The sequence below is a fragment of the Tenebrio molitor genome, chromosome 2, assembly GCF_963966145.1.
Source record: "Tenebrio molitor chromosome 2, icTenMoli1.1, whole genome shotgun sequence".
Taxonomy (NCBI): domain Eukaryota; kingdom Metazoa; phylum Arthropoda; class Insecta; order Coleoptera; family Tenebrionidae; genus Tenebrio; species Tenebrio molitor.
Genome location: NC_091047.1, coordinates 24,514,646 through 24,541,300, shown reverse-complemented (window position 1 = coordinate 24,541,300; position 26,655 = coordinate 24,514,646). Strand labels below are relative to the sequence as shown.

The 26,655-nt window shown below is 34.8% G+C and overlaps 4 protein-coding genes across 7 annotated transcripts; 2 read left to right on the top strand and 2 right to left on the bottom strand.

Moving 5' to 3' along the window:
* Positions 1-902: 902 nt before the first annotated feature.
* Positions 903-5,577, top strand: LOC138123239 (uncharacterized). Its single transcript, XM_069037850.1, has 2 exons — positions 903-4,708; positions 4,760-5,577. Exons 1-2 carry the CDS (start codon positions 3,926-3,928, stop codon positions 5,189-5,191), a joined length of 1,215 nt encoding a protein of 404 aa, XP_068893951.1. The 5' UTR covers positions 903-3,925; the 3' UTR covers positions 5,192-5,577.
* A 1,638-nt stretch (positions 5,578-7,215) lies between these two features.
* On the bottom strand, positions 7,216-14,695 carry LOC138123238 (fatty acyl-CoA reductase wat-like). Its single transcript, XM_069037848.1, has 8 exons — positions 14,450-14,695; positions 14,151-14,399; positions 13,954-14,099; positions 11,263-11,372; positions 11,017-11,209; positions 10,831-10,928; positions 10,591-10,771; positions 7,216-10,540 (listed from the first exon to the last, which is right to left on the bottom strand). Exons 1-8 carry the CDS (start codon positions 14,645-14,647, stop codon positions 10,207-10,209), a joined length of 1,509 nt encoding a protein of 502 aa, XP_068893949.1. The 5' UTR covers positions 14,648-14,695; the 3' UTR covers positions 7,216-10,206.
* A 3,163-nt stretch (positions 14,696-17,858) lies between these two features.
* SerRS (Seryl-tRNA synthetase) lies at positions 17,859-20,705 on the top strand. The gene is made up of 3 exons (XM_069037411.1): positions 17,859-18,302; positions 18,360-18,737; positions 19,607-20,705. Exons 1-3 carry the CDS (start codon positions 17,982-17,984, stop codon positions 20,414-20,416), a joined length of 1,509 nt encoding a protein of 502 aa, XP_068893512.1. The 5' UTR covers positions 17,859-17,981; the 3' UTR covers positions 20,417-20,705.
* Positions 20,532-26,609, bottom strand: LOC138122962 (protein VAC14 homolog). Of its 4 annotated transcripts, none has more exons than XM_069037406.1 (12): positions 26,403-26,609; positions 26,203-26,353; positions 25,922-26,152; positions 25,531-25,872; positions 25,352-25,475; positions 24,887-24,985; positions 24,693-24,841; positions 24,365-24,636; positions 21,438-21,612; positions 21,263-21,381; positions 20,956-21,035; positions 20,532-20,908 (listed from the first exon to the last, which is right to left on the bottom strand). In XM_069037406.1, exons 1-12 carry the CDS (start codon positions 26,501-26,503, stop codon positions 20,586-20,588), a joined length of 2,166 nt encoding a protein of 721 aa, XP_068893507.1. In that variant the 5' UTR covers positions 26,504-26,609; the 3' UTR covers positions 20,532-20,585. The 4 variants fall into 4 exon arrangements, with proteins under 4 accessions (XP_068893507.1, XP_068893508.1, XP_068893509.1 ...); XM_069037407.1 differs by having other exon boundaries at positions 24,887-24,979; XM_069037408.1 differs by having other exon boundaries at positions 24,693-24,829; positions 26,403-26,608.
* Between the last annotated feature and the right edge of the window lie 46 nt (positions 26,610-26,655).

The following is a 26,655-nucleotide window of genomic DNA, read 5'->3' as shown; positions in this document are numbered from 1 at the left end:
ATCGAATTTGTTCTTTTTCCCAACTAAAATCGTTTTTTATCACTACAAAATGTCAAAACTTTCAAAAGTAATTGCCCCATGGCTTACAAGGAGAGGCCGCCAGATTTGCGACGGCTTTTTGAACAAAACAAATCAAGGTGGTTACCCCGACTGCGCCCATATCACCACCGTGAAAGGAAACGCCCGAACGTTCATAAATTTGTGAGAAAAAAAATGGGCAAGTTTAGAAATACAATTTTTCTATAATTCATTTAAAAAATTGAAATTCACACAGTTTATCTGTGCATGAAGTGGGTCATTTTCTTACGTGTATATATTTTTTTTTTACATTGTTAGTAAGATCGAAACCATAGAAACCATACAAAACAGTGTGTGAAATGCGATTTCACGCACACGACTATTTCTGTTTTTTACTTCACACACTGTTTTTTATTAGTTACCTAGCAACATGGTCACTGCATTGAAACTTCAGAGTTCCTTCAAAAATTTGAATTTTTAATTTAAATTTTTTGAATCAATTATAGAAAAAATATTGTTTATATTCGTGCGTGAAGATGTTTTTGTGCATTCAAAGGCTTATTATACTCCCTCGACCTGCGTCTCGGCGTAAAAGACCTTTTCATGCCCAAAAAACACTCTCTTCACGCACTTAATACCGAGCGATCATTTAAAAAATAAATCGAATTTGCTTTGGAGTCTATGCTATAGCATGGGTTGCCATAGGTAACACGCCGACTAGATTTATTTTTTAATTGATCGCACCGTATAAAAATAACTATTTTAAAACCTAAATTTACGAACATTCTTTCAGAGTGGTCATATGGGAAGTCGGGGCAACCACCCTGAATTTTTTGTGACAACTATATTAAGCTAAGCTATAGCGAATTTCAAATTTATAACTTTAAAGGCACCATAAATAAACCCATCGAAACTTTTCACGCGAACAACCGGTATAATTAGCAAAAAGCTAATCGAATACTTTTTCATTTGTATTCGTCGTGATCCTATATTTTGTAACTGACAACCGTTTTTCCGTTTTATAATGTTCTTCTTACCTTGCAATGTAATTAATATTAAAGGAAATGAAATTAAAAAAATAATTAGTGGTTGAAACATTACAAGGACAAAGGAACAAAATACAAAGTGTCTATAAAAGAACATATATCAAGAGTCCTGTGGAATTGTGCGGCTCTATATTTTTTTTGGCCGAACTATGTCAAGCCGTTGAAGCCGGCAAATTAGATGTCAAATGACAAATGTCAAATTATTAATTAAATGTTAGCGTCAATTGTGAGTTCGGCGTCTAGGTCGTTTTGCTTGTGATTTTCTTCAACAGTCTTTATCAAAATTAAAACATTTTTCCGCATAAGTGTGAACTTAGAATATCAAAAACAAGTTACGAATTAGGAAGGTACGACATCATTTATTTTCGTACGTTTACAGTAAGTAATAAAATAAGCAATCTTTTCAGTGAACCACAATGGTTTTATCGCTAGAGGTTCATTGTGATGTCGTATTACCGAAATGGTAACCCTGCAGAATGACGAGTGGGTTTATTCTAATAAACGCTTGCAAGGAAGAATTTTTCGGAAAATTTTCAATAACATGTGGAAGCAAATTTAATTCCACATGTTAGAAGGATTGTGGAGTGATTTGTGGCAACTAGAGGTATTGAAAAAGGTAAAACTGTAGGAAGACCGCCAGTGAATGACGAAATTGTTGAAGATCTACGCCAACGAATGGAACAAAACTAAAAAAAAAAATCCCTCAGGAAGTTATCACTTCAGACCACTCTCCATTTGTCAGAAAATTGTTAGAAAAAAAAACCGATTGCATCCTATAAAGGTTGGAGTATGGATTGCTGCCTCACGAAGGAGTTTAATTGCTTTTATTGTAAAAATCAAAGAACCTGTCATTAATGAAGTTACATAACCTCTGTTTTTCTATTTGGTACCACAGAGCGGCAAAAATCAAATATATTCGAGTTCCACAAGACTCTTGATATATGTTCTTTTGTAGACACTCATGTACGATATAATGGCTTCTTAAGTTCCATTATTATTCTGATCATTATTATACTCGCACGAGTCAATCTGCGAATAGATGTTTGTTCTTTATGGCTTTTCAAATTTTCTTAATCTTTGGTTGGTAGTTTAATAAGCACCGAAACACAGTTGCCGCAATTTGCACAGGTCTAATTTTTTTTTTTTTTTGAGAATACTTGTCAGCACTAATGCCATTTGAATCTGCACTTAATACATACCACCCACAGTGAGGATTTTATTTCGTTGAACATGGGTTTTCATGTTCAGTTTTTGAATATCCGTGTCAATGCATTGTCACGGCGCAAACATTGTCGTTACATAGGCAACCAAACTTGTAACTTTATTTTATTATTTTGACGGAACTGAAATTTTAGTTTTATTACATCCAAATAACAAGTTTAAACAGAAACTTTTAATGAAATAATTTTAACGAATGTTCAAAGTAACCACCCTCTTGTCCCAAGCAAGATGCCAAACGATTGTAAAATCTTTAAGACAAACATGCCGACTCTCTTGAGGTTAAATATTTTGAAATCTTTTTTGAAAAATTAAACAAATCACAAATGTTTTTAGTGATTTCTGGTCAATTTTTTTCACGTCAACTAGTTCACTTTTGAATACAAAATCTCTTTCACAGTAAACAGGATAAAACCTATTAAAAAATTAAGAAATTTCAGGGCTACATTCCCTTGATATAAGGCATCAAATGTGTCCAATCAATTTTCCCTTATAACTTTTGAGCAAAAAAAAATATTTTTTTCGTACACGCTCATAATTCACAATTAATTCAAAGAACACATTTATGAAATTCACACCAAAAGAAAATTATTAGTTTTTGAATTATTCCAATTTTAACATTAACAGGGAAAAATGACCAAGATTTACAACTACAGTGTTATAAATAAATAGCTCATTGTTGGTAAACATCTGTTGACAACTAGTCAAGTCCCTAAAGGGTACCATAAACAACCCAGATCAACCTCTTTTGTGGAAATGACCGCCCAATTTATATAAATCATACCAAAATTTTGCATTTTAATATCAAATTCCATTTATTTTCAGTGATACCAAATTTTTCCTAAATGTTTGAAAGGATTCTCAGTGAAAAAATATGTAAATTAATGTAGCGGTTATTGAATTAAAATGAAATAAATATTTACCTGTTTTATTAACAAATTTGAAAATTTCCCACAATATTCTATAGCAATACACAATCGTTCCTGAATTTTTTGAGAATTTTAAATCAATTAGAAGTGGGTGTTTTCGATCGGGCAGTAAAACTTGAATCACCCTGTACAACGTGAAAACAAATAAATATTTATTTTGTAAATCAGGTCAATTTACATAGCCATCGTTTGCGTTAAAGTAAAAAATTTAGTGAAGATTGTAAAGTGTTCAGTTGCGACAAAAATGAAGAACTAAAAAGTACGATAATAAATCTTGCATCTTTCTAAAAGCTTACTTAGTACAACAGTAACAAAAAAAAATAATCAAGAATATTAAAAACTCTACCGTTTGACTCATGAAAAAAAAAAATAAAAAAAGAAATAGAACAATTAGGTATTCGGTAAATTATTACAGACACTTTCATAATTGTATTGTTTAACAAATACCGAAGAACGATCCACCGTGTATTCTGTGTACGATTTGGTTTTGTGTGGCAACCTTGGCAGCTACCTGTTATGAAGAAAGAGGGTGTTCGAACTGCTCGAAGCCTCGAGGCAATCTTTAGCCCTCGAGCCCTCGACAACCCCGAAAACCCGAAAACGAACGAAATCGTCCGAACCTCTTAAACAGATTCAGTTCAGACAAGAAGTGTTTACAAGATACAAGTTTCCACCATCAGTCATTAGTTGACGGCTTCGCACAAACAATCCAAAATGAACCCGATAACTCGCCCCATAAGATTCGCAATAGACAAGTGGTTACAACCAATGGTAAAAAACAAAGTTTTGGACAACTACACGGTGGAATTGACTGGAGGTGCAAAAAAGGGTGATGGTTTCCTGGGTGACGTGAATTTTGTGGAAGTCAGTGCCAAAAGCAGATCCAACAAAGAAGACACAATCTACAACCTCGCGATAAAAAGCAGCAAAAACAGCGAAGCGTTGAGGAAAATATTGCCGATCAAGATTATGTGTCAGAACGAAATGCACTTTTACAACAAGGTCATGCCAACATTCGAGAGATTTCAGGGCGAGAGGAGGATCAAAGCGCCGTTCAAGAACGTCCCCAGCTGTTACGACTCCTTGATGCTCGACGACATGGAGATCGTGCTCTTGAAGAACATGCTGAAGGAGGACTACCGTATGCACGACCGGACGCAACCCCTGGACAAGGAGCATGTCAGGAAAGTTGCCAAAACTTACGGCAAACTCCACGCGCTCTCGTTCGCTCTGCGCGACCAAGACCCGGAGGTTTTCGACGACTTGGGAAACGGCCTCGTCGACGTCTTGAGGTTGATAACAAACGCGAACGAATTGCCGAAAGAAGATGGTTTTTTCGTCAACTTTCACAAAATGGCGGAGCAACAGGGCGAGCCGGAACTCGCCGAAAAAATTCTTTTGTTGCCCAAAATTACCGATACGACAGACCCGACAGACCCTTTCGCGGTCATCGTCCACGGCGACTGTTGGAACAACAATTATCTCTTCAGATACAAAGTAAGTAGTTTACTGAGTCGTCGACAATTTGACTTAAATTCGTACTTGCAGGATGACCAACAGACGCTGCTGGCGGACGTCTGTTTCTTGGATTTTCAATTCAGCCGACTGACTTCGCCGATTTACGACCTCTCTTATTTCATTTTTTCTTCAATCTCTGAAGAGGACATTAAGAATTTCGACGAGATCAACACATTGTACTATGAAAGTCTGTTTGATTTCTTGAAGCAACTGGGAAGTGATGCGGATCAGATGTTTCCTTTTGACGAATTTATGAACGAGTGGAGGAAATACGGGAGGATTGGGTTGAGGATGATGTTTTCGGTTATAAGGAATTGTTTGATGGAACCGAACGAGATATTTGATTTGAAGGAAGTGGTCGAGTCCGGTAAGGAGATGGATTGCTCGTCAAGAACTTTGGAAAGGTGTTGCAAAAGAACGTTTCCTCTTTTGCAACTTGCAGTGGACAAGAAGATTATATAATGCGTATTTTAAATGATGGACATTTCTTGATAAATACACTCTTCAAATTATGATAATTGAAAATTTCCAGACTCGTCTGGCTTCGTTGTTGACTTTACTAATATTTATTTACTAGAATTTAGGAAAACCCATTGATATGCAAGAGTTGCAATGATACCAGTGAGATACGGTTGTGATTCAAGTCGATAAGAATTTTTAAGGCGATAAAGTCTTAAAGATCTTTTATTTTTCTATCGTATTTTGTTCAATAAGTTGATAACTAGTTATCATTCTGTTGACACATTAACTTAGGCAGTATTAGAACCAGTGAGGTACATTTTACATTTATTTAGGAAATATTTGTCTATAAATTATTTCATTACTTTTTTAATAAAATTTTTTTGACTGCTCATACCTGTATTAATTTTTAATACCAAAAATGTAAATTATTAAGAATTATATGATCTAAGTACATATTCTGCAAAATTTTGTGAAACAATTTTTGGATTTGTTTTACCTCTACGTGACATTTGTTTTTTTTTTTCTGTCATTAAAGAGAGGATACCTTTCTATTGTTTTTTGTTTTTTGGCACGAGAGCCAAAAAGGCCCAATTTACACACGAACGAGTTGAATACAACGTTTTTTTGTTCGACGAGCCCCTTAAAGGTTCCAAGTCGCTTAAAATCTGTAAAATTAGTTTGAAGTTTCGTTTTGACAAGTGGTGACATTTATCAAAATCCGTTCACATAGGAGAAAATTCTCAAACCCTGACAGTGTCGAATAAAAAACTATTTTTAGACGATCTAAATGTAGAGTTGATTTCAGAGTCAAATCATATCCATAAAAAAATTACTGACTTTTAGATCGTTTATCATTTTTTTTTGTCGAGATCTGCTTGGGTTTAATTGAAAAAATAAATTATTAGAAAATCCGAGAAACTACGTGGCGACAATCAAGGGTTGGTATTTTTTAATTCACAATTTCATCGCAATAGTATATTATGATACAAGTTTATAAGAAAGCCTTTAAAGCACGCGCGACGAGTTGTTCGGAGGATTACGTATTATGGATGTGGCCCCCTTTGGTTTTTCTTCTTGGCAACTTAAATACTGCTCTCTACATTACTGAGTGTTACAAATCAAGAGCGCTACCTCATCTTTTGTTTTATCGAAAGGTTAGTCTTAGATTGACTCATACGCAGATGTATACTTGCTATGCACAGTCGTTTAATTGGTTCCCTGCCTCTCCAAAAATCTATTAAAAATTAATTGATTGTTAATAATAATTAATACTATATTTTCAATGGTAAAACCTATTTTACCACTTATTCTGAGATAATTGTTGCAAGAAACGGCCGTAACTTTGCCGAAATCGATAACTATTTTCAAGGTTAACATCAATACCGCTGCTTTAAAACTGACGTTTCTTTGACGGTTTCGCGAAAAATCTGCTAACCACTGGCGTCGCGTTTGGCTTACGAATGTAAAATGTCGATCTTGTTTATTTTATAATTTTTCTCCATTATCAGATAATAATACTAAAATGCACAGTTATAATTCCAATGCCTAAAATTCATGAGGTAAGATTTTTTATAAAGCGTTTATAAGCGTTTGAAACCACAAATTGTCTACGCCCATGCATTGAATGCTTACTTGAATCGTAGAGGGACTTGCATAGAATTCCGCTACGACATGACCGATAATTTGCAACGCCTGCTCTGATTTGTTTTCTTTTTGATCACATTGTCCAGGGTTTTTTAAATGTTTTTAACATCGTAGGTGGCTGTGCGCTATACTTTAGGTACGGCGCTACGTCAACTAGATTTTAGAAACATGTACAGGCTGTCTTTAAAAAACTGCCCACGCTATAACTTTGGTATTGATAACCGAAACGAAAAAAAATACACAGGAAACGAAATGACTCTAAAAACACTACAAACCTGAGTGAGCATATAATTTTTATACCATCTACCCATTATGGGCAATGGGCAACTTTTATTTTTCAAATGGTAACCTATAACTTTTTTAATTGATCCTTTTATTTTTTTCTTCTGTTTGTAATGGCATAAAAAAAACTATACCCTTTGGTAACAAAATTTCCGAGAAAAAAAGGAAAATATGTTGCATCAAAATTAGATGTATTGTTATACTAGCTTTTACCCGCGGCTTTGTCCGCAAATTTCAGAATGTTTTAAAACTATGTTTCTACTTTCATGTATTGTGATAAACGCAGTAATTTCAATATGAAGTTTGTCTTTTTACGAAGAATAATTAAAACTTTACTGTAGACTACTTTTTTCTTCGACTTCCTATATAAACAAAAAGATCAATACGATAAGAAACAAACACTATGATCACTTACCAATTCATGAAAATACGCCAACATAACACTTTTATTTTTAGTTGTAACCTTATTTAGATCTTCCTATTGTTTGATTGTCTCGTTTGATTTCAGATACCTGACTTATGATTTTTCCGGTATTAAGCTATTTGAAGCTTGTTCTGCTTCATTTAAGACATCTTCCGGTAAAACACAATCATTCAAATACATTTTGCGAAATTGCTACTTTTATAAACAACCAAATGTTACTATGACACCTGAACATATCATGCAAACGCGATTTCCAACTCGAAAAATCTTTTTTTGTGCTTAACAGGCTTAAAAATGATAATAGGGGTTGCTTTTTGTGGGTGTCAAGCGGCGAAGGTGACGATATACTCAGTACTCAGAGGATGAAATAGGGGTGAAGTGGCGAAGGTGAGGGTATTTCCAACTCGAAAAAACTGTCTTTTTTTCTTAACAGGGTTGAAAATGAGGTTGGTTTTTGTAAAATTAAAGTAGACAGTAATTTTCTTCTTGTTTTGAAGATCAAGTGTACAAAATTTCATCAAGATCGGAGTAAAACTGTAGATTTGCATACAAAATATATAAACAGACATTCAGTTTTATATATACAGGGTGTTTTCGAAGTTGAGGGGTTCCTTTTAACATGTGATAGTATGCGTTGTTCTAAAGAATTTTAGCCAAAATCACCTTACCAATCACCAATTTTTGAAACCGGTCCTGCTCAAATTTGCGCTGATTTGTTAGAAATTGGAATTGACAAAAAAAAATCAAATGAGCATGGACGTTAATCAAAACTACTGTCAGAGTTGTCATCTAATTAGTCGAAATGGCTTTATTATTAGGAAAATAATGAGCTCACAGATATGTTGCAAATCCATGGGCAATGTTATCACGTTATTGCATTCAGAAATGCATCTGCACCGTCCAGAGAGTATTGCAAAGCGATTTCCGGAAAGACACCATTCTGGGCCAGGTTAGTTATTAATCTAGTACAGCGGATAAATGGACAGGACCGGACTTAAAATTTTAGAAAACAATAAAAATATACAATCAATTATCTCCGTTAATACAAACATTTTACTAAGAAGATTTAGCGTAAAATTCTTAAGAATAATGTGTAGTACCTCGTGTTACAAGGAACGGGTCAACTTCGAGAACACCCTGTATATACAGGGTGGTCCCGATATAACCTGCCAAAAAAATTCTGGGTCATTAGAAGGATCTAACAAGTCCAAAAAACCCCCCTTCGTTAGGTCCAAAATAATGGGGATAAATTAACCCCTATCCACACCCATTCGACGCTGCTGACCACAAAAATACGTACCTACTCAGGAATTAATTGTTGGTGTTTGTAAGGATGACAGTATCTAAGCAACATAGGTACCTGTATCGTTTATGACAAATCTCAAATCTGACAAACTAAATCAAATTAATGACATTTATTGAAAACGCTGTACACTGCGTGCGTTAATTCACCAGCTTATGTAGGTACAAAAGCTGATTTTGTAGACTGAGATGAATGAGTAATAAAATAATCAAGTGGTGTTCCTCAATGTGTAAATAAATGTATAGATAGTGTGTGCAAAATTGTGGAAGAACTGTGTAATAAGAGTATCATCTTAATTGTGGTTAAATAGCCAAAATAATGTATTGAATAAATTTATTTACACTTTACATATTCGTACTTTCAATTCTAACTGAGAATATCTACTAACTAATGAAAGGTAAATTAGACTAGAAACATTATTTTATAATAAATGTTCTGTGTGCCTTCCGTTGGCATTTAAGCACATTTGAGTACGCCGGTACCAATTTTCATAAACAGAATTCAGCATTTCTGGGTTTTTACGAATCTGGTTCGCGGCGTCTGTTCGCGTTTCTGGAGTTGGCTTTTTGTATTTATTTCAACTTCGTATACCAAATCTTTCGTGTGGCCCCAAAAATTAAAATCCAGAGGGGTTAAATGGAGGATCGGGGACGCCATCGTATTGGAATCAGTTAGAACCAACCTCACATAAATGCAGATGTAGCTCCACAAAAGTACAACGAGACGGAAGGACTCCTTCAGGAAAACGCTCGCCGTATGGTAGCCTTGCCGGTCTTGAATTACCACGTGTTTCGCCATAGAGTAAATGCAAATCGGCGTATTCTTGTTTCGTGAATTTCATAACTTTTTGAAGGATTCGCAAATTTAAAATTAAACTTGACAAATGTCATAGGTGTTACAGGTACCGTTGCTAAAGAAATCGTAGCCAAGTAACCAGAATTACCTTTTTAAAGCCGATTAACTCATTAGCGTACAGCAAATTTTGACCAAATTTTCAATTATTTTTATCTCGAAAACGAAAAGACTTTTATTAGAAACTTTTTTTGTGTATGAGTTCTACTCATTGTCACCTATTACTGGATTTCTTCTGGCAGGTTATATCGGGACCACCCTGTATAGATTAACGAAAAAATCAAGTTAACCGACCTCCATTATTCAATGATTTTTATGAATTATAATTAAATAAATAAAATTTGCAAAATGAAACGTGCGTAAAATTGACATTTAAGTGAAGTCCAGCAAACTATGTATCAACAAATTTTCGTTTTTGAAATAAGGATAAATCTAATTTTGATCCAACATATTTTCCTTTTTTTCTCGGAAATGATATATTGTTACACAATTTTTAGAATTAGAATAGTTCTACAACATTCTATAAATAAACATGAACAACCAACAGCAAAACACTACTATAAGTGAATAGTGCAGAATAGCAAACAACATAATTTTTTTTCTTGCCCAAGGGAGAGTTTCCAACGGATCTTTGACTAAGTAAACTCGCCCATATTTTAAAGCATTTTTCCAGTAATGTTCCCAGTGAAAATCATCCATATTAAAATTAAACAATTTCCGATCGACCTCCTTCATCCCATTCCACAAATTGTCAACGTTATTGCAACTGATAGTCAAAGTCTTCTTTCCAAAATATGAAAATAACTTTAGTAATTTATTAACTTGGATGGCCTTTCTGACTGCTCTATAAAGAAAGTTTTTTTAATGTGCATTTGTTAGATGCATAGAACCTACATAGGTTTTTTGTTAAGACAGATAAGAACCAAGTCGGCAATGTAGGCAACTAGAGTGTGCTGGAAGAAAAGGCGAATCTCGAACCACAATTCGGATTCCACATAATTAACAAATGGAAACCAGAACATATTGTTTAGTGGGTATTTCCATTTGTATTTGTCGAAGCTGTTCTTTAAAAGTCCTAAAAAATTTAATAATCAGATAATACGAAGTGCAAACTTTAGCAACAGAAAATATTACTGGCAGTCATTCTTCTTTTAGAGGATCCAACGTAATTGTAAATTTTAACATTCCCAACTTCATTTTTGGCGGATGATAGTGTCAACTGGTTAGACCCACTAAAATTTGTATAAATAATTTCCACAAATTAAAAAAAGTTCAATTGTAGCTAGAGATAAAGTTATCTGAGAATATTTTTGAATTTACCTTTTTTTAGCTAAGTCGCAGGTTGCGGCTAGTATAACATTTGCCACAAAATCGCATGGAATGCAGTACACGACACCGTCCTTCTTAGCAAACAGATTTCTTATACCACCCATCAAGATGCCGACAACGATACCAATCAATCCATAATAATTGTCAACCCATCCGGCTACGGGTTCTTCATACGTGGAAATAACTGCAAACAGGACAGGTAAAAATATTATTCGACTCATCATTTTTAACAGCAACTTATTCCTGGTCTCACGATTGCCACTGGCAAATTGTTTGCTTCCTTTCTAATTATGTCTTCCGCAATGCATTTGGTGAATGTGTAAGTATTTGGCCACTTTTGTGTTATACTAAAAATGAGAAAAACTATCAATTTTTTTTTAACAACTTATTAAAAATGAGATAGAATGTGTTGATTTATTTTCAAAATAAAAGAGCACCTTCAAGGTATGTACTCGTATTGTGGATGACGAAGCAGTCATAGCAGGTAAATCAAGAAGTTTTTTCTAGACAATAAGAATAAAGGAGATTTTTATTTCAGCACCGTTACACCAGATGTACTAATGTCTTGCGTGACTATCTTGGGAAAATAATTGTGTTAATTTTTTGTTTTACTTCAGGAACAATAAATGACGAACGATCCTCGTATAGTAGACTTTACAGATTAATCCAAATTGTAACGTTAATAATAGTATATTAAAGAACGAGTTTTATAAGGATTGATTTGGGGCACGAGTCCCAAGTGTAGAAAACGACCGATAGGGGAGTTTTGTATGGGACGAATGCGTCAATGCTCTTACAAAACGAGTTTTTTATGTTATTTTTTAGAATTTGCACAATTGTTTTAATTTTTAAATAAAAAAATTGAATTTTCAAATTCTAGGGAATTTTGTATTAGTAATTCAAGGTAACGCTACATCTGCAACATATGTTAAAAAGTAGAGTTTGAACATTAATATTGAAAGTTTTTTGGTGTAACTGACAATAATACACTAAAATATTGATAAAAATTTTCTTAGAGATGTATTAAACTACGAGTGCTTTAAGAGATAGCCAAAAACGACTCCAAATTGAATACAATAATAGATCTATTATAGACGCAGATTCTAAAAACGATGTTTATTAACGCTTGTCATGATTAAAGGTGTTTCCTGTTGCACCTCCTAAATACTTTTATGGGATGTACCTAATTCGTGTTAACATTTTTTTTTCCAATATACACTGGTTGCCAAAAAGTACTGTACGTAACATTTTTTATTCATTGCAGAAATCGTTGCGGCAATCATCCCTGCTTGTTTGCAAAAAATTATCACGTGACTTCCGGAATGTTGAATATGTGGGAAAAAATTGATTCTAATGAAATTTTATCGCTTTGTGTAAATTTCCAAAACAAAGTTTGCAAAAAAAAAATCTCATCCTTAAATATCCCAAACTTACAGTCGTAACTATCCCTCCGCCACCCGGCGGCACGGCAATTTTGCCGGAGTACATACACTATTACGGATATTACAGTCGTTATTCTTATTAATCTTATTATGAACCAATTTTTGACATGTTGCAACCTTGACTTTTTTTTTGTATTTTGTTCTGATAATTTACACATGGATATAAAATCTCTTGAGATTCGACTCTTTCCTATAACTTTCTTGGATATGTTTAACACAAACCCTACAAGATAACTTCTCCAAGACAATTTTAAAATCATAGATGTCGAAAATGTTGACCACCTTCATTGATACATTTTAAAACTCTACGATATAGCTATTTGTGCAATAAGTTAGGAAAAGTGATTTTTTTCCTTACGAGATGCGGGATTTTTAATCGAGACGAAGTCGAGATTAAAAACGCGTCGAGTACGGAAAAAACACTTTTCCTACGAATTGCACACATGATTTTTTCTACTGGAGTTTGGAAAATACATAAAATTTGGATATTTTTAATATACTATTAATTCTATGGCGGTCGTGAAAAAGTAGGTAAGTCGAAAATGTTAATTTTTCAGGGCAACGATTCAAAATTCCACATCATTCCTAAAATCCTGAAATTAAATAGAAACTTCTTTCTACCTGTACTTGCTTTCAATATAAGTAAATTTTAAACTGTGAAAATCAGAATTATTTAACTCCATGATTTATTATTAAAGTGTAAACATCGTTAACTCATTTTTGAAATTATTTGACTTACCTACTTTTTCACGACCGCCACAGAATTATTTCTAAATTAAAAAGCGAAATCAAAACTGTTCTGCTTTCGTTACCATAGAGAAACAATTTATTAATGAAAAATTGTGAAGGCGTTTAAGCTTTTGTCCCAATTAAATACCAGTTTTTACGTTACGTATCCCAGGAGACGACCAAAATTGAACTTTTAGTGTTGAAATATTATTTCCGCCCATAGTAGGAAATTTTTCACTTTTCCTAACTCAAATTAGTATTACAATGTTGAAGTTTTCCAAACTCTAGTAGAAAAAAAATTTTTCATCACATTTTCCAACATCATCGGATTATTGTTCAAAAGTTTTATGTTCGACGGTGAAAACCATCATGAGATAGAAAAAGTGAATCTTGTTTACTTGTGAAAGCATTTGATTTACTATAATTCCACAAAAAAAGAAACTAAACTGAAAAAAGACGTTACTTCGCAAAACACTACTGACATCTGTCAAAGTAGGCATCATCCATTTTTCGCTCTATGTTCTTTCATCAAAAAGTCACAGCCAACTTGATGATCTTTTCATTTGAACACCCGTTACTTTAATTGATTGATATTCAAAAATTAGTAAAAAGTGTTGAAAACATATTTTTCAGTCTTTATCAAAATCAATTTGTCATCTTTCGATTTTTTTAATAAACGGACCATTTTTTACTCGTTTTGTATTAGACAGATGTCTCTTTTAGAAATAAATGTGTATTCTTTTGTTTTTGTACTTACTAGGGTGTTACGGTAGTTAGAACACCCTCGTCTATGCTTTCCAAAAGCTTGAATAAATTGTTGGCTTTCATTGCTGGTTTGTAAAATTCTTCGTTGATTTCACTTCGGTTACAATTCGAAAAGACAGTAGAAATATAAAGAAATGCCTGTTAAGGAAAAAATCGTAATTCCGCAATTTTCTCTATTTTGTACGTTACCTTCAATTGAGACATTTGTTTGGACAAGTCCAAAATATCTCTCACCGCCCTCAGATTGCTGGTCGCTGCTATTCTAAGATCAAGATCGAATTTCACATTAGCAGCTGCGTGAATAACAACCGTGACTTCTTTTTTCAAGACGTTTCGATCTTCAGAAGACAATCCCAACCCGACTTGGTTACAGTCGCCGCTAATCAGATGGATTTTTTTATAATAATCCGGATAGACCGTTTTGAGTTTGTCGAAACACTGCGATTAGATGAAATTTAAAAAACAAACAGAATGAAAAGGGGACTTACCGGATAGTCAAACATTTCTTTCATTCGTTCGTTTGGCGATTTGTTGCGCTTTGGCCTCACGAGAACGTAGATCACTGATAAATCGTAACATATTCGCAACAGTTTCTCTATGAGAACCTTTCCGATGAAACCTGTCCCACCAGTTATAAAGATAGTTTGGTTTTTGAAAAATTCGCGGATCTCACTTTGACTCTCCATCGTTCTCAGTTGTTTATTCTGTGAAAGGCTTTAAATAGGAACTACACGAATTCCTTGAACTCAACCTTTATACATATTCGACCAACAGTCCTATTTTTCGGTGTTGATACCGTACGTTCGAATAAATTTGGTCCCCCGACTGGACATGACAAACAAAAACTGATCGTAAATTGATTCATACCGTTTTAACTTTTAACTACCCAATTCAATCTATCCTTTCTCAATCCTAAGATTTACTATGACCTTTATGAAAAATCAAATAGGTATGGGGCGTAGTTTATCTAAGTGAAAATCATTTTTTAAGTAAAACTCGCATAAATGTCAAAACTGACAACCGACAGTTTATAAAGTAATGGCATATAGATATTTTCAGAAACTTTGTTTTCCATAGCCATCTCTTATCTCTTTTTTTTATTATTTATGAGTTGACTTTCTCTCTCTATAGCCATTTTGACTTCAAAATTTACTTGTACTTGATCATACTGTATCTTTTACTATTGTATTGTAAGTTCGTCAATTCCTTATGTAATACATATTTCATTACAATATTAATGTACCTATAATATGTATATTTTGTGTTGTTTCATTCTAATGTGCTGCATAATACATATGTATTGAAATCCTTGAATGTAAAATAAAATTGAAATAATTAAAAATAAAGCAAGGACACTTGTGTGTTGCAACTGAAAATGGAAAAAGGTAAAATTATTATAGTAACGAGTCGTAATAGTAATAATTACGATTTAATATAGAAAGAGTAAGAAAATAGTATCAAAATGTATTCAATAATAAATTTTGTTATTAATTATTTGTTGTTAACTAAATAACCCTTCTTAGCTTAGTACAAAGTCTAAATCTCATTTAGAAGGTATCATTTTAAGGTATCAAGGGTGTTATAAGGTTGATAACGCGAGAGGTCGGCAGAGTGAAACCCGAGGACCTCTGGCACGCCGACCGAGGGCGTATCACCCGTGGTGCTTTCAACGTTTAATGTTCGACTAGTTTCGTGTGTTTTTTGGTTGACAATGATTTGATTAATTTTTACCAATCAGTCAAAATTTGGTCTTGGTCTTAACTAAGCAACAACGACCTTATAACGCTCTAGAGCCTGTTACTTACAGAAAACTGTGTCATTATCGTTCAATAACAACAAAGTCGGACATTAATAATAATCATTAATTCATAATTAATATTTTCTGGTCACCAACAAAGTTCAAATTTTAATGAAGGCATTAGGTAACTTTGTTGGTAACTAGAAAATATTAATTATGAATTAATTATTATTAATGTCCGACTTTGTTGTTATTGAACAATAATGACAGAGTTTTCTGATACGTTATTAGAGAAATAATCCCCTAGGGCATTATATTCAAATAACAGGCTCTAGGGCGTTATAAGTTCGGTGTTGCTTAAGTGCTTAGTTACGACCAAATTTTGACTGATTGGTATAAATTAATCAAATCATTGTCAATCCAAAAACACACGAAACTAGTCGGACATTAAACGTTGAAGGCACCACGGGTGTTATAATGATACGCCCTCGACCTTATAACACCCACAATCCAATCTTCAAATTCAAATCTGTCAAATCAAATATCAAATAAAACAAAGTTGTCATTATCACTTTTTACTTTTAAAAATGGGTTTTAGGTATTACTGAGCACAATACCATCAACAATTTACAACAACTGTAACACGCACTTGAAGTTTGCGTACTGACTGCTGTTGAGATGTACATACAAAACCATTCGAAGTTAAATAAACTAAGTTGATAAGTTGATTTTTGGCTGAAGCATATAATTTTATATTTTTTAACAATTTCACAATAATACCTACTACAGTCTATTCCATTTAAGTATGCAGTATAGAATAGCATAGGGACTATTTTCCCGTCGTTGATTGGTCAAAATGAGAGAAAAGTTTACACCAAGGCAATGATCGATTTTTTGGTTATTAGTGTCAAACTTATCGAGTTTTTGTATCAAACGCATCATTAAACTATAATTTTGTTATTAGAATACCACTACATTTATGACTTTTTTTTTGTTAATTTTGCTTGGAATGTATGTTTTCAAATTTGCTGCGTTCGCCAGTGTGAAACGTTCTCCATCTCTTATTCACAACTAATTATGAAAGAAAACATCCGTACAGGAAATAAAACCGACTTAAGCCAGTTAGGCTAAGGCTTTAATTTACGAAAGGATAATAATCCTAATTATTGTTGCTATTTCTAGTGACAGGTGTTTGAATAACATAATAACAACATTGTATTCAACTATATTAGCATTAATTTAAAATTATAAAATTGAACACAATAGAAATATTGAACTTATGTTTATATTTAGATACTATAAACATTTAAATGAGTTCCGTGAGAGATTAGCGCTACTTTGATTTGAAGTACACATAAAAAGTACGGTCAGTAGAAGTAAAATAATAATTCTATATATTCTTTTTGATCATACCATATTATGTTACTAATGCCCCGTTTCTGGAACGGTGCAATAACTATAACTGGCTGCTGGCTGGTTAAACCAATCGTTGCTATAGAAATGCTAGAAAGTAAGCAAGTTACGCGCGATTCTGACCTAATATGTCAAATACTGACACTGACTTTATAATCCTTGATGAAAATCCTGTTTACGCTAATCAAATTTCGGTATTTATACAGAGTGTTTACCTAAATCTTTCTTGTCTGAGATTTCAACGGCCGCAACTGTACCTACTCTATAATTTTGAAATTAACTGTACATATGCAATAATAATGTCATTTTGTTTTAAAATTTTAATTTCAAAGAATCCGAACAATAAAGTAATTCGAGACATGGAATTTCGGGCATCACTATCAAAAAGTGTAAAATAGGCTCTACATCATTAACCTCAATTTTACTGTTTGCGACGATTTTGAAACAGAAAATAAATTTCAAAATTTGACTTTTGAATGTCACGTTGACAATAGAGTGATTTACATCACAATTTTTTGAAGTGACAGAAAAATGATGCCCGAAATTCCGTGTCTCTATCTGTACCTAATTCATAACTTTGTGGTTAGGGTGGATTATTACAGGCAATTATTCCTCTGAAAAATCAGCGAGATAAACGAAATCCATCATGTTGCTTTAAATTTTACAACAAAATCTTCTTAAACCCTATTGCCCGGGAAAGTTCAAAACTCAAATGTCAACGATTCTGTCAAACAGAATCTAATGGAACCTAACCTGCAAATCTGCAACCTGCAACGAATGTAACGTGACGTTGACATCGGCTGCTCTAACGGTGTGGAGGAGCTGCAGTATTGCATCAGTATCTTTGTTAAGTGAAGTGCATTAATAAAATGGTGTTAGACTTGGATCTGTTTCGTACCGACAAAGGCGGCAATCCCGACAAGATCCGCGAGAACCAGAGAAAACGCTTCAAAGACACGGGTTTGGTTGACAAAGTCGTCGATGCAGACACCACATGGCGCCAGTTGAGGCACAAAGCGGACAATTTGAACAAGTTCAAAAATGTCTGCAGCAAAGAAATTGGCGAAAAAATGAAGAAAAAAGAGCCACAAGGAGATGCGACCGAACCGGTACCGGAAACAGTGGTTGCGCAAATTGAGAACATAACCGCAGACTTACTCAAACCCCTGACCGTCAATCAAATAAAAAAAGTATGTTTTCAAATATTTTTCAGGACTTGTGACGCTAACAATTTTTATTTGTTCCAGGTCCGCGTGTTGATCGACGAGGCGATGACGAAAAACGACTCCGAGCTGGTTCAGACGGAAAAGGATCGCAGCGCCGCCCTGAGGGAAATAGGAAACGTACTTCACGACTCGGTGGTTATAAGCGACGATGAAGACGAGAATAAAGTGGAGAGGACGTTTGGAAATTGTGAATTTAGAAAGAAATACTCCCATGTGGATTTGATACACATGATTGATGGTGTGGATACTGAAAGAGGGGCGACGATTTCTGGAGGTCGCGGTTATTTCTTGACGGGGCCCGCCTTGTTCCTGGAACACGCCTTAATTCAATTAGCATTACGAGTGCTGTACAAAAAGGGATACAAACCTCTATACACTCCATTTTTTATGCGTAAAGAGGTGAGAAAAATTTAATTTTCAAAGTAGCTACGTCAATTTTTTTTATTCAGAAAACGTTCATATCGTTTTATGCAAACGTTACATTTTCAAATAAAATATTACAGGTGTTTGTTTATTGGCTTATTGGTCTAAAAGATGAATTGCTATGTTGATACTTTCAGGAAAAAAAATCAGTTATTTTTTTGAGAAACGAAAAAAAAACTGAAAAAGAATTTTAATTGTTTTCATTTAATTTTTGGTGAAATAAATTTAATCGTTTACTCTTTTACAATTTTTAGATATCATTTATATAAAAAATATATAGTATATTTCAAACATCATTTAACTAGGGATCAATGAGTTATCGCGACACATAATCAATCACTTTAGAAGGCAATGTGTTCGTGTTATTTCAGTTTCCCTTATCTGTGACAACTTTTCCCACATTTCATTTCACAATCGTGTTAACAATGCCTCCAATTCGTCGCCGTGTAAATTATTGCCAAATGCTCGATTTTGAGCATTTCACTTAGGGAAATGAAGCGTTGCTTTTACTTCAGAACATAAAAGATTCATCATTGAATCTTACTTTCGTAATGGTGTTTTTAATAACAGATAATGGACATACAGCACTGTTGATTGTTGCCTGTTTGGCCGAGTTTTGGCAAAAATTTTCAAATTCAAATTGAAACAGATAACCAAAAATACTTCCATGCATTCCAAAGCAAACACTTCTTTAATCTAAATAAGTGTTGATTGCACGGTAATAACTAATAACCCTGTATAATTTGTTACTCCTGGAATATTATGATATGAACACTTAGTATTTCGGTTGCATTTTGATATTGGGAGTGCGAGTTGATATTGTTTTGACAAATGCCTTGTTCCAGATCATGCAAGAAGTGGCCCAGCTCTCTCAGTTCGACGAAGAACTGTACAAAGTGATAGGTAAAGGCAGCGAAAAATCCGAAGAGAAAGAAGTAGAAGAGAAGTACTTGATCGCCACTTCGGAACAACCGATCGCAGCATTCCACAGAGACGAATGGCTCCCCGAGAGCGCCCTCCCCATCAGATACGCCGGTCTTTCCACCTGCTTCCGCCAAGAAGTGGGATCGCACGGTCGCGACACCCGCGGCATCTTCCGCGTCCACCAGTTCGAAAAAGTCGAACAGTTCGTCCTGACATCTCCCTTCGACAACAAATCCTGGGAGATGATGGACGAGATGATCGCCAACGCGGAAGACTTCTGCAAAGCTCTGGAGATTCCGTACCGCATAGTCAACATAGTATCGGGGGCGTTGAACAACGCCGCGGCCAAGAAACTGGATTTGGAGGCGTGGTTCCCGGCTTCGGGGGCCTTCAGGGAGTTGGTGTCCTGCAGCAACTGCCTAGACTACCAAGCCAGGCGCTTGTTGGTGAGGTACGGCCAGACGAAGAAGATGAACGCAAGCACAGATTACGTTCACATGTTGAACGCGACCATGTGCGCCACCACGAGGGTCATCTGTGCCATCCTGGAGGTGCACCAGACGGAAACCGGGATTAAAGTGCCGGAAGTGCTGAAGGATTTTCTTCCGGAGAGTTTGCGCGACGAGATTCCTTTCGTCAAACCGGCACCGATCGAAGCCGAACAAACTAGTAAAAAGAGCAAGAAGCAGAAGGAAGGGACGGCTAAGAAGGTGGGAGGGGGAGAAGAATAAAGCAAGACGCTTCACCGGCGTTTAGCTTGTATTTAATTATTTAAACAAATAAAAACGCTTTTATTTATAAAACTTCGCTTGAATCATTTTTTGAGTAGCGAGAAATAACGAAACGTCGTCTCAACAGGAATGTATTATAATTACAGAATAATACTTGCATAATAAATATTTATATTTCCAAGTTGCTGAGTTCCTTCTCAGCATACGTGAGGTCCTTCACGCGCGTCATTTTTTTATATTCTTTGTATTTTTCTTGTACTTCAATAAAATGTTGCAACAATTTGGCGAAGTCGATGTTTCTTTTGCATTCCGGTACCGAGCCGAACGAAAATCCTCCTTTTTCTTCGCAGTGCATGTGCAAGCTCGGGATGCAACTTAGCCTACTTTTTAACGTTTGAAAGGCATCGGTTTGTGGTAACAACATCAACAACCCGTACAAAGCCCTAATAAGGTTTTTATCACATGGGACTTGTAGTAAATCTAACCTTAAATCTGAATAATTTCTATTGAAATCTTATCAGAACGAGGTCCGTACTTACATGCAAAAATTGGAGATTCTATCAACTGCACCAACTTGTCGATTTCCATCAGAAAATCGACGGTAACTTCCAGATTTCCACTACAAAAGGAGTCAAGGAAATTAATGTTTTTACTCGGTCATTTTAGAATCAAAAATTGTTAAGAAATTCATTTTAGTTAAGCAGTTAAGTTATGTTTTAGACGAGAGAGCTTAAATCCAAAAAGACGCTGCAATTAGTTAAACTTTTACCGATTTTGAAAGGCAACTGCTCAACTACCTACTGTTTATTATTCATTATTGTGCTTACGCTGCCACCAAAAGGATACAATAACCTAATTAAGTCACATACGTGGCCATAACTTTGCGTCAATAGACATAAGGCGACTGTAGCAACTGGATTGTAAGACCAAGTTTCGTACAAACAACAAAACAACGAACAACTTTCCTGCAAGAAGAAAAAAGTAAAAGCGCTCTTTGCGGACTGTTGGCTAATGTAGGTACTTCTGTATTCAGTTCTTTTAAGCGACTCCTCATCTCAAATAATTCTGAGGATGTCAATAAGATCATGTTGAGATGCTCCACCATCAATCTGGCAAACTTCAAATTCGGCTCCTTAAGTAAAATGTGTGCTAAATTTCTATAAATATCTTCGGCATTAAGTAATACACAAAGTTGTCTGGAAAAAAAATATTATCGTAGTGCGAGTCGAGAACGAATAAAAAATGTTTGGGAAAGAAATCGTGCATTTATTTTGACAACGTAGAACAAGATTGTATTTTTTAAGTGCTGTTAGTTATTTCCAAAATAAAATAAAATCTTTAAAAAATCTTAAATTTTTTTAATTTGTAGTGCCTAATCTATAATCAATAGTTCGGAGCAAAAAAGAAAAAATTGGGAAGATTTAACTGTGAGACCAAAATAGTATAATTCATGTAATACCCCAAGTCAGTAAAATGAAAGCTTATATTTTTAATTATAAAATTCATGTGCATGAAATTATGTTATGCATGATATTCTACAAAACAACAAGATTTAATTAATCAACAGAGATACGTTTTTTTGCTGTAGTTGTCCGTTTTATCCAAAATTTTTATGTTAGAAAAGGATATTTTACTGACTTGGGGTATTACATGGACTTTAGTTTATTTAACGAGTTCGTGTGTAAATTGGGCGTTTTAAAGACCCACGAGGGTCATAAAGAGCCCAATTTACACAAGAACGAGTTGAATACGACGTTTTTTTGTTCGACAAATCCCTTAAAGGCCCCAAATCGCTTAAAATCTTTAAAATTAGTTTGACGTTTCGTTTTGACAAGGTGTGATATTTATCAAAACCCGTTCTCACAGGAGAAAATTCTCAAATTCTGACAGTGTCGAACAAAAATAGTTATTTACACAATTAGTGGGATAAAAGCAATATTACAGGATTCGAGTGTGAAGATTGCAGATAACGAGGGCGTTAGCCCGAGTTCATCTGTAATCACACGAGTTTCCTGTAATAAGCTTTAGCCCACGTGTTATGTACAAAATTTTATCTAAGACCGCCCCGAATTAAAAAAAAAAGGTAAATCTTATTTATTTCCGCCAGTTTCATTACACCACTCAGTGGAATAATGACTTCCTTATCCCACTGAGTGGGGTAATGAAGCTCATTTATCCCACTGAGTGGAGTAATGAAATGCGTCCGGTAATAAAGTTCCTTATTCCACTCAAATGAGTGGGATAAGTGTCATTTATCCCACGGGATAAGAGTGGGATAAAAGAAATTTCACAACTTGTAATTGTGAAGTAAAGTCGGTACAGGTTGCAAAGACACACTTGTCATTTGCAACAGCATTTTTTTCATATTTCTGAACCAAATAAAGACACAAAGGGACCAGAAAATCATAAACTCGGTACAGGTTGCAAAGACACACTTGTCAGTTGCAACAGCATTTTTTTCATATTTCTGAACCAAATGAAGGCACAAAGGAACCAGAAAATCATAGTTTGGGTTGTATATTTTCCATATAAGTACAGTGTTAAAGTAATTTCAAATGACTAATGCCATAAAAGTGCTGTTGCAAATGACAAGTGTGTCTTTGCAACCTGTACCGAGTTTACAATTTTACCGTTAGCGACGATTTTGATTGACATGCGATTGACGTGAACAGAAAATAAATTTCAAAATTTGACTTTTGAATGTCACGTTGACAATAAAGAGTGATTTACATTGTAATTTTTTGAAGTGACAGAAAAATTATGCCCGAAATTCCGTGTCTCTATCTGTACTATTGGGAGCACGGAATTTCGGGCAGACTTGAAATTTTACTGATATAAGATGTGAAATAGGCATTAGGTGCTATCGCCGTATTAATGACCTCATTTTAATATCTATAGTATAATTCAGAATAAGTGGCATCGCGGTAGGCGTTGATTCTCTAAAGTGAGCTTTATGTTATGTCAAAAAATTTAGTAAACATGTGAAACCGTCATTACTTTATTCTGAGGTTATGCGTTACATAATTTTGACATGGTTTTCACCCACAGCAGAGATAACCCCCAGACAAATAATACACTTTTCATAAATGACACAAGGGAATTCCAAATACTTATAACCAGAAAATAAACACAAAACGATTCCAATGATAATATCAAGGCCAAATTAAAAGCGAAGGTTACCACAGCATCGAAACTAGGGTATTATTAGCAAGGGTCTTGATGCCAACGTAAATTTGAATTTCCAACGCCTACCGCGATGCCATTTATTCTGAATTATAATATACTATTGTCACATGTCATTTTGACAAATTGCAGTCATCAATCCTGAAAAGTTGCAAGTGCTTAGATGTGATTTTCTGAAAACTGAACAGTCTTTTATTAAACTTTGGAAATCAATAACTAAAATGTAAAATAATTGTGCATAATTGTGAGTTTATTTTGAAGTTCAGTCAAAATTAATTATAATGACATTTATGACAATAAAGCTTAGACTACACAAGTGTAACTACTGTGTGGTAATACCTAGTTATTTTGAGGAAAGTGGTTTTGTCTTTGGTTGCTTTTCAAATTATCCCTGACTTATAAAACTACACTTGACTTTTTTTGCGAAGATATTTCAAACACAAAGTTTACCTAAAGGGGCCTTTTCGGGATATAATTCTTCTGGAAAATAATATTAGCCAGTGTATGGCAGCAATACCAGAAGAGTTTGTAGAAAAAAGCAATTAACGTTGTTCAACGAATAACAATTTTACACTTAGAAAGATATGGACACCATACTGAGATATAGGGACGGAAAATTATAACTTATTTTGTAATTTGACCAAAAACCGTTTAAATTTAAAAATTACGAAAAATAAGATTTTACGTATTATTATATTGTTCATTGTCATAACCAAGTCAAAATACGAATTTTTATTCAGTACTTCAGTAGTTCTTACTTCTTACCTAATAATAAAAGAACCCCGTTCGTCCAACAGTCTCTTCTCTGTATTAAACGACTGCAGTAAACTTATCAAAAATTTATTATAGTACGGATTAGTATCACACCCTGTATGCTTTCCCGTCGCCCCTTCACTATTCACGGGACTACTTCGCTTCGCGACGGGTGAGGAAATCACTTCGGCAATAACGACTAGACACTGTTGCACAACTTGATCCGCTTCATCGGACAAAGTGTGTTGCAAAGCTGGGAAGAGCACGTCGATATGATTGATCATCTAAAACGGACGAATTTACTAAAAAAAAAAAACACTAGAAAAAATCGACCGCTTACTTCGTCGGGTAGTTTCGTGTAAAGATCGTGGATCCACTTTAATACTGCAACTTTGGTTTGTATTGAATTGTGCATTATGAACTGAGTGAGAACATCGACCACCGACGGCAGGTCCAGCTGGTTAGTGCTCGCATTAACTGGAATGTAACCTTCGACTTAGACGCTTAAAAAAATTTGTCGCTAGGTTGGTCTACCTATTTGGTTGACGCGTGCGCTGCTTTCGTCTCCGTGAACCGCGATCAGTTTCATCAGAGTAAAATTGACTGCGGTAGCCGTTTCCTTTATGTCTGTCACTGCGTTAAGGAAAATAAAATTAGGAACGAAAAATACAACCGCGGATGACATTTCAAAGTGGTAGTAGTGGAGGTGTGCTGCGACGACCGCAGACTAAACAAAACGTAAGCTAAACATTGGTTGACGCTAATGCAAAAAAGAATCATAGTTAAGAGAATTTAAAGCACAAAAAATAAAATATATACATGCATAATAGAAAGTTCTTGATAAAAATTAGTGTAAGTGAACACTGACATTGTAAAAATAACATCTCCATTAGTACCAGTTTTGAACAACGTTTTACATCCGCTTCAATCAAATGGAAGAAATGAAAAAAAAAAATTGATTTCTTTTGGGTGTGAAATAAAAAATAATGTGAAGGATACTTCTCCGTGCATCCGTGTCGTAAGCTAGACATGGCAACACCGCAGTGAAGATTCCTGACATGTACGGCAACATGGCTGGTCCTGATAGTTGTACAAATTCCTTAATCCAAGTAATTGCTATAAACTGCAAATTTGTCGATAAAAATGTGATTATTCCGGTCAAACTGTTACAAAAATACTTGGACCAGGTCGTCGTTCTTCTCTTGGGCATGATTAATAAGTATGTTGATCATGGCAGGAAAATTAACTCTGGATGGATCACTTTTGATATTCCTCAAAAACTCGCTAAGCGTGGTTTCGCACATTTTTTTCACCTCCAAATTCGTATCCCCTAGAATTCTGAATAGCCCGTCCAGGATCTCTGGCAGATAAAATATCAAATCGATATCAGGCACCATATCCAAGACTGAAATCCAGGATATAACAAATTGTCGAGCAAATGTGACTTTTGTGTAAATTCGCTCCCTTAATAACGGCATAAATCCTTCCAAATCAAAACAGGTGCTTTCCGTCACTATATCCTAAAAGGATTGTTGTAACATACAGTTTCTAACAAATTAATTAATTTACTTTTAAAAGTCTGTCTAATAATTCTGAAGCATTTTTCACATGTTGATCTGGATCGGTTGCGATTTTACTGAGCGCGTTAAAAATCGCTGCAAAGTGCGGTAACACCGCCCCTCTCGATACTTTAACAACATTGTACAATGATTCACAAGCATAATAGCGCACCCTCAAATCTTGATCAGACAGACAACCCAAAATTGGTTTGATCAGCTCATCAGTATAGTTGCTTGTATCCTTCAATTCACAATTTGTAATAAAATGGGGTTTAGATTAAAATACATTACTTTTCCTAAAGCAATAGCAGTTGCAGCTAGACCTATGAGTCCACCCTTTCTAGCATGGGGATTTTGGGAGAGAGCAAAGTCCTGTCCTAATACCTTAAGTAACCTCCTAATCTGACTCGTGTTGTTTATGACAGCAAATTCTTTTACCATTCTGTAAAATATTGGCGATAAGGGCGTGATGAGAGGAGTGTGGGATTTACTTTTCTATTTCCAGCGCTGCTGTTTTTCGTTTTTCGTATAACTTGTCGTGAAGAGCGCGCACACAAGCCGTACTGAGAGGGGCATAGTCTTTCTCAGACATTCTCTTCACTATTAACTCTTATTTATTCTGATTGAGAAGTAATAGGGGCTCACATCTAACCTAACTTTTGAGTTATTTTGACATCTCTGTTTTGACATTTCTGACATGATACAAATGTCACAACAATCATAGACTTGACGAATCGTAGATGC